At 36.5% G+C, this 12,111-nt stretch overlaps 1 protein-coding gene across 2 annotated transcripts; it reads right to left on the reverse strand.

The window, feature by feature from the left end:
- Positions 1-298: 298 nt before the first annotated feature.
- On the reverse strand, positions 299-2,172 carry LOC105976918 (Photosystem II reaction center PsbP family protein). 2 transcript variants are annotated; one of them, XM_013002192.2, is made up of 3 exons: positions 1,667-2,172; positions 1,052-1,207; positions 299-919 (listed from the first exon to the last, which is right to left on the reverse strand). In XM_013002192.2, exons 1-3 carry the CDS (start codon positions 2,021-2,023, stop codon positions 659-661), a joined length of 774 nt encoding a protein of 257 aa, XP_012857646.2. In that variant the 5' UTR covers positions 2,024-2,172; the 3' UTR covers positions 299-658. The 2 variants fall into 2 exon arrangements, with proteins under 2 accessions (XP_012857646.2, XP_088677936.1); XM_088821810.1 differs by having other exon boundaries at positions 299-949; positions 1,667-2,156.
- Positions 2,173-12,111: the final 9,939 nt, after the last annotated feature.

Here is a 12,111-nt window from a genome sequence, read left to right on the forward strand (position 1 = left end):
GGCGCACTGTGTGCTTTCGACCGACAGTCTAATTAACAAATAATCGTATAATTTTTGCGTGGCGAAGTCCACAAATTGTGCATGTAGCAGCTTCTGCTTTTGGCCGAAACTTAATTAACTAACAATGCCAGAATACAGTGCATAGCAAACGAAACCAAATAAATTAAACGAATGAAATAGTCTTGAATATCAACTCAAAACAATGTCTTGAAGCAGAGTATTAACATGTATGTAGCTATGTTTAGTGCGTCCGAAGATCAAGAATCGATGGTCTAAGTTTACAAAAGCAACGCCCACCTGAAAACAAGAACTGATTATAATAGCAGCATGAGTGTTTGCATACTATCATTACATTTAAAACAACTCGACGATTCGCAAAAGGGTGTTTTGCTCTATCTTTGCAAACACAAAGATCACATATTTATATGCCGTATGAATTTCATTAAAAAAGACATCGGATCGTGGGGGCAGAAGTGAAATATGATTTCGCGGTACATTCAGTTGCTACGGTTATGCTAATCTATATATAGCACTCGTTACATTTTACATGCACGTATAACTGGAGTAGTCTTGCATCGTTTTCCGAGCTGAAGCAGGTGCTGAAAGATCAAGAATGTCACTTTTTTTTTCTTTTCGTTTTCTTTTTGAAGATCCGGATCTAGGTTGAAGGAGCGGAATCAAATGAATGCAGAACTTGTTCGAGTACCATTCTCCTATCCATTGGCAGAGGATTTTCCAACCCGTCCGAGTGAGTCACGTTCAAAAGATAGAGCTTCTTTGACGTCACAAATGCAGCAGAAAAGACTCTCTTCAGCCCTCCCCTTGTGCTATCGACTTTGTACTCAAACTCGTACACTTGAATGCCTCCATCTCCCGATCTCTCCGACACAGATATTACCTCGGCTTCCTTCGTACTTTCCTGAACAATTTCGAGTCTCCTCTCAATAATCTTTGTACCAATTACAACAATATAATTACATGACTTATAGTGAAGCTTTTAAACATATTAAAAAAAGGGACAAAAAAAAAAAAAAAAAAAAAATTAACGGACCTTGCGTCTTTCAGCCTGGATAAGCTTATCTGCCACAAACTGAGGAGTCCCAAATTCGCCAAGACTCGAAATCTTGATTGGACTCACCACTACACCTGCATTATTCGCCTTTTTGTTTTCGTCCTCGAACAAGGCGGTTGCCCCCGCCTTATCAACCTGATTAAGATTTAATTAGAACCCGGGATTAGTAACCCAACAAAGTACGCTACGAATTTGCTGTGTGGGATGTAATTATGGATTAACAAAGCATAACATTAGGTTTTATTTTTATAATGCATTTCGAATATAACAGATCAAAAGATGGTGTATTGCTGGGTCTATTCATATAGACACAAACACACACACACTCACATTGGCGTGTGACTGTGTGTGTAAAAAATCACCCACCCGCTGAAATAACCGTATTGCTGAGAATTTGTGTTAGAGAAATTAATTATGTATCAAATCACCAAATCTAAGACTTGATTAAATATAATCAAATCACCTAATTTAAGGCTGAACTAAATTCCAAAAATTGTAAATTGATTGATGCATAATTATTTTTTCTCCAACAATTTGAGTATGACCTAGTTCCCAATTTGACTGTGTGTGTGTGTGTGAAAAAAGAATAGGAACCTTAGTCCAGGAAGAAGGTACGAGGAGAGTGAAGCCTTGTACGGAATCGGTGTATCTGTAAAGCTCCGAAATTTGCGCGGCCTGTGCCTTGTTTGAAAATGGCTGCTCGATTGATGATAACAGAAACCCAACAGAAATTGAGAGGCTAACCGTTCTTCTGCCGGGATGAACTGGCAATCGTTCGATCGAATTAACATTAGAACAAGTAGATGATGATGAAGCGGCGGCGGCGGCGGCGGCGGTGGTGGTGGTGGAGAATGGGGACGGATTTGGTTTGTTAGGTTTTGGAGAAGAAGGATTTTGAAGAATGAGGAAATGGGGGTTAGAAAATGGAATAGAAATTCCACAGAAGGCCATTTTTAAATTGAAGAGGTAGTGGTGGTGGTGGTGAGGTTTCACTGGCCACCAGTTGCAGACTTAGCGCCACCGCCAACGGCCAAGGATATGGCTAAATTGCCCTTCAACTACGGCTGACGTGGCTGAGGTCGAATTTACTTAATAAGTTGTTTATAATTGGGCTTAATTCCACCTCGATCCCTTGAAATAGTTTGTTTGGCATTTTACACCCTTAAAAAAATTTAATAGTTTTTTACACCCTCGAAACACAATAAATCATTTAATGATAATTTATTCATATTACTAGTAATTTTCGATCAAATTTTTTTTTTCATCAAATGACTTAAAATTTATTTTTTATAAAACATAAATTGATGCAATTATTCATGATAATTTTATTTTTCAATTTATTTATGTCAAATGCCCTTAACAAAAATTCCTCCAGCCATTTCGTTTATAAAATAATTCGAGCAATTTTATTTACGAATTGTAATAAAATGAGTATTATTTGAGAAAAAAAACTTGTGCTAATTTTATGTTTTTTTTTTCCTGAGAATCTAAATTAGCTCTCAATTAATTTAGTGAATGTTTTTTACTTGGGTAAATTCCACTTTACCCCTTGTACTTTGGTTGGATATCACTTTACCCCCTTATACTCTCAATTGCATTGATTTGCCCCCTTATACTTTGGTTCGATATCACTTTACCCCCTTCTCCTCTCAATTCATCAATTTGCCTCATTGTACTTTGGCTCGATACCACTTTACCCCCTTGTACTCTCAATTGCATCGATTTGCCCCCCTTACTTGAAAAATTGTCTCAATGTGGCCCTCGCCGTTAGTTTTCATACCTTTGACATTAACACCGTTTGATTTAAGTGTGAAAATTACTAAAATGACTCTCCCCCTGCTTAAATAATTATTAAAAAAAATAAAAAATAAAATAATAAAAAATTCAAGACAGCGAGAGCATAGTCCACGACACCAGTCACAATTTTTTTTTATTAATAATTATTTAAACTGGGAGAGATGGTTTTTTTATAATTTTCAAACTTAGATCAAACAGTGTTAAGGTCAAAGGTCTGAAAACTAACGGCGACGGCCACATTGAGATAATTTTTCAAGTACAGGGGGCAAATCGATGCAATTGAGAGTAGAAGGGGTAAAGTGATATCGAGCCAAAGTACATGGGGCAAATCGATGAATTGAGAGTAGAAGGGGGTAAAGTGATATCGAACCAAAGTACAAGAAGACAAATCGATGCAATTGAGAGTATGAAGGAGTAAAATAATATCCGGCCAAAGTACAAGGGGTAAAGTGGAATTTACCTTTTTACTTTTGCAACTTGTGCGTTCAAAAATTTTCCACCAACAAAAAAAATCATTAAAACAATGAAGTTGTCTAGTTAACTATAAAAAGTTAAGCTCAATGTGCAATTTGATTGTTTTATCGTAGCGGATGCAAAATTGGATGCAAAATGCTATTAAAATTTTTTGAAGGTGCAAGTGATAAGATATTATATTTAAGAATGCAAAGTGGAACTAACCCATTTACATTCTCACTATATGAAAAATAGCATTTAGAACTTTGCTATTTGCAGTTTATATCCTAAAAACACTTATTTCGCTATAAACCCTCTCCCACCTACTATTCCCAAAACCGAAACATTCAAAAATTCAAAAAGAATTCAAAAATTCGAATACAAGCAAAAACAAGCTAAATTCATCGATATTGTGAGATATTTTCAACTCCTAAACGTTTTTATTGCATTGGGTAGGAAATTTTGTTTGTAATTTCATGTTAAACAGTTCTACTAATTGCGCTCGGTGAACGCTCAAACCGGGCGTTTACCAGCATTTTTCACGCCCGATTTGGGCGTGGAAAATGGTGGTGAACGCCCGGTTTGAACGTCCGGTTCGGGAATACGCGCCGGTTTTTGGCGTCCGGTTTCAGTTTGGGGTGTCCGATTTGGGGGTTCAGATATAAATAGCATTATGTTTGAACTACAAATAACACTTTTTAAACTGTAAAAAGTAAGTCCCTTTATTAAAATATATTTTTCTATGCTCATTCTTATTACTTGCAACTTTTGTAGTGTGTTATTAAAATAACATCATGAATTTGAATATATCAAGTATGAGACTTAATTTTTCAACATTGTAAAAATAAATTGACGTGATAACCTTTAAATAAACCATTACGTTACATCAATGTAATCGATATTCTTTACTCTTTATTGTGCACCACTAACCACTAATGTGAATCTTCGAGCTCAGTCAAAATAATATGAATTATTTTTTTCCTGGCAGAGAAACTAATGTTTATTTAATAGATGGATTTTATTTTTTAAATATATAACATGAGTAGGTGGCCAATTAAAATATGGATTAAGTTGACCATGACTTTTGAATTGAATTTTGTTTTTTTTTTAATGAAGGAATCTGCATTCAACCATATAAGTGCACTGGATAAACTTATATTTTTGTATAATAACTTGTAAATCATACGAGTACTGTGTGTGGATTAATAAGTTTAGGGAGAAGGTTGTAAGAACTAAGAATAGAGAATGGAGGGTGCGGGAGAGTTAGAGAGAGAAATAAAATAAATGTATAATGGTATTTATGAATTCATATTACAATATCCAAAGTTTTGTTATTACTTAGAATGTATGTTTACTTATATCGGATAATTTTAGATTAGAAGATATTGAATTAATTTTCTACTGACTAATTAATTAGTTAGTTAGTATGATGTTCGATATGTAAGATTAGATCTTGTATTAAATAAATTAAATTCTAGTATAATGTGTGATTTGTCTATAAGACCTTTTATCTAATAAAATTAACGTGTAGTTTGAAGGATAAAATAGTAATTTACTTGTTTAATCACCTCCTAATTTAATCTTAGGAGAGAGGGATGTAACTAATTTAATGAAACAGTAGCATTGAAAACCGCCACTTGGTTTTAGTAGCGGATTTGAGAACATGTGAATTTTGACAACCAATGTGTTACTAGCCTTTATTATTTAGTCAGTAAAACCTTATAGCGGTAACAAACGAGAACTTAATAAATTCCACCTGATTATCAACTAGACCATGACATCAATAATTATTTCACAGTGTTAATTAGAGAATACTAACATGAACAAAGAAATATTATCCCATTTCACATTAACTAAGCAATTGAAGGGATAGATACAATTTTCTTCAAAAACAACAAGGAATAGAATATGCTACAAAATAATTACATGCATCAGTAGAATAAGGCCTCGTTTGCTTACTTATATCGGATTACATTGGATTAGATGAGATTGAATTAATATTCTACTGATTAATTAATTATTTACTCGGTAAGATGTTTGATACGAATTTGTTAATTCCGGTATTAAATGAGAATTGTCTAAAAAGTTTTGATTAACAAAATTAAGATATTGTTTTAAGGATAAAATTATATTTTCCCTCTTTCAATAATTCCCTACAAAATTCATCGCAGAGGGTGCTACTAATTTAAACAAATAATAGCATTTAATTGTCTTTTCAAAGTGTAGTAACGACGCTTGACTTAATACGAATCGCATCAACCAAAAATGCTACCGACCTCTACTATTTAGTTAATAACTTAATAGAGCGCGAGGAATAAAATAAAATAAAAGGAATATACGATCATATCCAGATGGCAGACAATATAAAGTGATGGAGATATTAAAAGATAGAGACTAGTGGTCTTTAGGAATGAAGTCACCTAGCAGTTTCCAGGCTTTGAAAAAACAACAATGTAACATCCTTTTATATATATATATATATATATATATATATATATATATATATATATATATATATATATATATATATATATATATATATATTTTATGTGGGTGGGGCATTTTTATTAGTTTATTTGGTTTTGCTCTTAAGTTTTTGTGAAATGTCTCATATCAATAGGGTTGATATATCGATATTATTAACAATTGACTTTTCTCATATTAAATGCATGTGGGACTTGATTTTTATCTCAATAACTTTTCGGCTTTCGCTCGAAAAAAGTAACATCGAGCCTCCCCAGAGCTCACCATTTATATTCTGCATCGAGCCTTGAATAAAGGAACACACCACATATACTCGCCATTGGCGTACTGAGAACTCACCATATTTGTTCAGCACCGTACCGAAGATTCCGACAATTTCTACTACATGATTAAGTCTAGGACCTAGGCTCGAATACCACTTACATTTATATTTGTTGAATTAATGAGACTGCTAATTAAGCACGAGTTGTAGGCCGAGAACGACTCTCAAATCTAATATTAAATATTCCAATATCACTTATTGCAAGAGTTGAAAATTCAGCCAACCACCTTCCCAAAAAAACAAACAAGAAAGAAGATTCTGCAAACCAAAAGTATATATAGAGAAGCCAAATATAAAATGAAAATGTTGAATTACACAATTTTATGAGAATTCAATTATGTAATTGGACTAGCTAGAGGATGTCAACACATAATTCACCAATTAATATGAAAGATTCAATGTCTTCTAATTCGCGTAATTTTATGATATTTTTGCACGGAAATTTAAACAACACAAGTTTTAAATCATTATTACAACTATATAAATTTGTGGATGTGCATTTACAGGCGAAAAAATTATTAAAATAAAATTCAAAGAATATATAAAGAGATAAGTAAAGATTTTCTCTTTTACAAAAAACCACAAATTAATTTTTTCGTACAAGACTTTCTAGAATCGATGATAATCTATACATAATAGAAGTCTATGAGTACTAGTATTCAATAATATTGAATACAAATATACTCAGTTCTATAGTGAGAAACACATAAACAAAACAAGGTCATTTTGGTCATAATTGTGGGTCGATTCAAAAAGTTGGAAGTTAACTCAAATATTAGATAGTTGGGGAAATTCTATGCTACACCTGATGAATATAACCAGACATCCTAATTAATAAGATTCCTTCTACGGGTTCAGTTATGGCCCAATGAGTTTAGAAATATAATTATAAAATAAGTAAAAAAGGACACATGTCAAGAAAAGAGCCACCCGGTGAAAATCACCGGGTGTAGCATCGTATTCCCAGATAGTTGTATCTAATGATTTAATTAATCATTGTTCATCTCACATTCTCACTAGTCAAATAGGTACATAATGTAGTACTTAATCCGTGTTAAATTATTGTCATATTTTAAGAAATATTTTTATACGAAATTATCCAAGCACAATAGAACACTAATTTTGTTTTGAAGAAATATTTTTCTACTAAATTATCTTCAATATTGTCCTTATATATAGCTCATAATTTCTTTCGAAAATAAAAGAATAATTAATAAAGAGAGAATGAGCTATGCTTAGTATTATTGTACAAATTATACTGATCTTTCGACAAAATTAATTTTAGTTACTATTGATTGTATTAATTTAAATTTATGCACAAATGAGATTTAAATTATGGCAGCGAATATTTGCAATCTTAAATTTTTATTGGGCAAGACTTTCTTGGTGGAAGACCATACTATAAATAAACTTATTAAGAGCAAGATTGAAGATTGCGGATATAACCTTAATATTGATTTTGGTATTATTCATTTAAGTTAGATTTAATAAATATTGCAAGACCAAAAGAAAATTGAAATTTAAAAACGAGATGAAACGCTCTAGCGGGAGAAGAGAAGAACACAAGGTGAGAAAAACTGCAGTCGGCGAAGGACCGCCGCCGCCAATGAAACCCATTGTGCACAACGACTGCTTGACCGTCGTCGCCATACCATTGTCAACTTAACCAACCCTCGTTCAACCGTCAGTGCTTGAAGAGGAAGAAAAGAAGAAGAAGAAGATGGAGGAAGGAGGAGGGCATGAAGAAGAAAAAGATAAATAGAGAAAGATGAGGAAGAGGAAGAAGAAGAAGAACAAAAAGTAGAAGAAGAAGATAATGAAGAAGAAGAAGAAGAAGAAGAAGATGAAGAAGAAGATGATGAGGAGGAAGATGAAGACCAAATTAATACAGTGAAACCTCTATAAATTAATACAGGTGAGACCATCAAAATCTCATTAATTTAAAGAAGTATTAACTTATCGATATATTAATTTATACATTAACTAATAACTTATTATTTTTCGAAATTATTTTTATTATTATTTTCAATAAATACATTTTCTTGAGTGTATATTATTCATTGTACCATTAGTTCAATGCATTATAGAGCTCGTTTCACGAAGATAAATGATGATGCTAAAGTTAGATCACCTTAGATAGTTGAAGTAGGATGAGCTGGAAGAGCAGAGTGGATCACTGGCTCACGAGTTTGATGACCTTGAGATACATGCGATCATAGAACACGTGAACTAGGCCGGGGGTTGATCCAGCGGAAACCCCTACGACGCTCAAGTCAGACGTGCGGATAGTAGAAATAATTGAGAGAATGTGACTCCTAGTATTATTTAGATAATAGGGCTTACCTTTAATAAATGAATTATGTCGTTATTTATACCTTAGATGAGATCGTTGGGCCCAAACCTTATTTAAAGGTGATTGGGCTTCGGTGATATTGGTCTTCAATATTGGGCTCGTGGCCCAGTAGTTAAATAAATTGTAAGTCCCTTGGGTTGGCCCAATTAGGCATATCAATAAACTTTTAGGGTGCATTTGGATGGAGGGATTTGGGGGAGGGATTTCAAATCCATAATAACAAATCCCCGGATTGAGGGATTTGGAGATGGATTTCAAATCCCCACCCCTCCTTTTTAGTTTATTTTGGAGCAATAGTGATGGATTTCAAATGACTCCAAAATTGGAGTCATTTCAAATCCATTCTCCAAATCAAATCCCTCCCCAAATCCCTCCATCCAAATGGACCCTTAAAGCAGCAATGGTATTGAACAATTTTATGTTGAGTTATAAGAAACTATACCAGAAGTTCTAACAATGTTAAGAAAGTTGAGGAATGAGATTAATGGTAATGTGAAATTGATCAAGAAACAGGCGACAATCAAATTATACTTTATGAAGCATTCATAGATCTAAAATATGTATTATACATATGTAACTTAATAATTTATATATAACACGGGTCTTCTTAATTTTTGTGAATACGTATTATCTTATTAATCTAACACCCGAAAATTTGTATTATTTAAACGAAATTATTAATTTATCGGGTATTAAAAAATATATTTCAGGAAAGATTTCAGACAAGTCAGCGTTTGACTTGTCAGAACTCGGGTGACGAAAGCAGTGGCGTAAGGCAACACGTGGGGAAGTGTCATCAAACGTGGCGTCTGTTGATTAGTCGTCGGGTCCTTCATTTCATTGGCGGCGATCAGCCCCGCCCAAGCAAACCGCCTCCACAAGATAAGACCACAACTTGCAAAATTATAAATTAAATAAAAAAAGGCAAAAAAAGTATTTTTCATTAACATATTATAAATTATTAATTCAGACGTTTAATTATGTGTCCAATTCATATCTAGCTACAACACAAACGAAATATACTGATTAAATAATTTTCAAGTGCTACTACATTCCATACTAGAACTAATATTTTTAATTATTGTCGTTGTTATCTATTTATTTAAATGCAAAATAGTTCAACAAAATTATATTATTTGAATATTATATTTAAATAATATAAATAATTTATATTATTTATATTACAAACATCAAATAAAAATCTAATTATTTAGTTAATAGTGACTTATCTCCCCCAACCAGGCAAGGCCTACATTTATTAGGGTAGAAATATGAATGAAATTGCCTAATTCTAATAATTTCGATCTTGATACGGGCTAGTTTGACAAGTAACAAATAAGCATAAGCCCATTAGGGTAAGCCCAATATGATAGGCCCACAACGAAGAACCCATGACGTCTTAGCTCGCAATTATGAGCGAAGTCGCTGCGTGGTGCAAACCTCGGGAACCATATGAGAATGCCTCAACTCGCTAGCCCAATACCATAACGAGGTAGGGCGAGCCCAGAGCAATACAGGCCCAAGATATGTGACTTGGGGGTAAAGAGAAACCCTAAAAAAGGAAGGCCTTGGAGGCCAAGTTTTCTCCTTCTATAAATAGAAGGATCATCATACTCACACGCACACACATTAATCACTATTCACATTGCATACACGTTTTTTCCTCTATTCCGATCACTGACTTGATCGTCGGAGCTTTCCCGCCGGGAACCCCTCCCGGCGTTGCAGGTATCCTCACCGGAGTACGGACCCAGCTGACTTGAAGAAGAAGGAAGCCCCACGGACAAAAACAAGTGGCGCCGTCTGTGGGAAAGTCCTTATAAGTTTGGAGCACAATTTCCAGGAAAAACATCAGATCTGCCCCCGGAAATCCAGATCTGAGCTAAGAACGTAGAGAAAAAATGGAAGAAGAAGGAACGATCACCCGAAACCTACAAAAGGAGCTGGATGCAGCAGTTCACGACACACCTGTCGTCGATCCGCCGTCTGACTTGAGGGAGAAGTCAGGGTGCAGCCTGCTCACGCCCGAGAAAGAAAGACGGATCCCCCTCTTTTCAGGAAGCCCTTCTTTCGAATTTCAGAGCGGTGGAGCTGCTTCGAAGAGGCCGGCTACAGCACCGGCTCTATCCCCCGATGAGCGTACGTACACCCGGGATGAAGTAGAAGCCATGATCACTACGGCTATCCGGAACTACACGCAAAATTTACCTCAAGACAACCGGCCCAAGAGAGATCTCAGACGCTCCCAGAATGAATGGCGAGCTGAGGATGAGTGCGATAGCTACTCGGAGAATCGAGGAGGCAACAGTCATGGCGTTAGAACGGAAGTCGACAGCTTAAGGCGCGATATAGACGAGCTGAAGGCCCTGCGAAGTGGGCCAACGCGAGATCTCGCGGGATCTGGCCCTTTTGCCAAGCATCTCCATGACGACCCCATACCGGCTAATTACCGACCAATCCTGTTCGAGTATAACGGCACGTCAGATCCCGCCGAGCACTTGAGTCGGTTCAACAACACAGCTTCGCTCCACCAGCTCACGGAGGGGGTGAAGTGTCGCGCCTTCGTCACCACTTTAGCTGGGCCAGCCCAATCCTGGTTCGGTATGTTGTTGCCAGGGAGTATACATTCTTTTGGACAGTTTGCTAAGGCCTTCATGAATCAATTCGCTAGTTCAAAGAAGTGCAAGAAGACCTCGCTGTCACTATTCAGCATCCGCCAGAAGGAGAAAGAAAGCCTCAGGAGTTACATCAAACGGTTTACCTCGGCCACCCTAGAAGTCCCGACTACCAGTGACGAGGTGCTCATGGCGGCCCTTTCACAAGGGTTAAGAGATGATGAATTTTTTCGAGCTCTAGCGCTGGAGCCATCACCTGATTTCGATAATTTGTTAGAAAGGGCATCTAGGTTCATTAACTTAGAAGAAGCCCGCCAGCAGAAAGTGGAAGAATCTCACCAAACCACAAACGTGCGGGTCAGCGAAGTAAAGAGAGGCAAGGAGTCCATGTTACCTCGTAGGGATGCCAATATTCCCAGTCGGAGTATCGTCCCGGATGCTAAGGGATCTCGGTTCCAATCATACCAGCCCCTTACAGCTCCTCTATCCCAGGTACAGTACTCAATCGAGAAGAGAGCCGATCTTCGGTGGCCTCGAACCGCCCGCGGAGCCCCCCGACGAGATCCTACACTGGGAACCTTTTGTCGTTTCCATAATGAGTATGGACATACGACCGACGACTGTGCACATTTAAAAGACGAAGTGGAACGTCTCATCAGAGACAATAAGATCGGAGAATTTGTGAAGATAGACCCACCTCGTGGGCAAAAGCGTGAGGCTCAGTTTGGGAATCCAGCGCGCGTACCGCCTCCACCACCGATGCCAAAAAGGGGATACATTCAAATGATTTCAGGGGGGCCTACGGGAGGAGATACTCACCGGGCTAGGAGACGCCACCTCGGTAGCCTTAAGAACCAACGCGAAGTCTGCCAGATCTCTACACCGAAGAGTCGTCAATACCCCACCATATCATTTGGTCCTGAAGATGAAGGAGATCTAGATGATTTCCATTGCGACCCTCTCCTCATCACAATTAACGTTGGTGGGTATGATGTCGCTCGCGCCTTCGTCGATC

The sequence above is a fragment of the Erythranthe guttata genome, chromosome 8 (assembly GCF_056151865.1).
Source record: "Erythranthe guttata isolate IM_541 chromosome 8, IM_541, whole genome shotgun sequence".
Taxonomy (NCBI): Eukaryota; Viridiplantae; Streptophyta; class Magnoliopsida; order Lamiales; family Phrymaceae; genus Erythranthe; species Erythranthe guttata.

Excerpts from the sequence above, each read along its gene's own strand:
- LOC105976918 (XM_088821810.1), bottom strand. The coding sequence starts at position 2,023 with ATGGCCTTCTGTGGAATTTCTATTCCATTTTCTAACCCCCATTTCCTC. Across the intron at positions 1,208-1,666 it reads TACCTTCTTCCTGGACTAAG|GTTGATAAGGCGGGGGCAAC; the intron begins GTTCCTATTCTT and ends AATCTTAATCAG. Across the intron at positions 950-1,051 it reads TCCAGGCTGAAAGACGCAAG|ATTATTGAGAGGAGACTCGA; the intron begins GTCCGTTAATTT and ends ATTGGTACAAAG.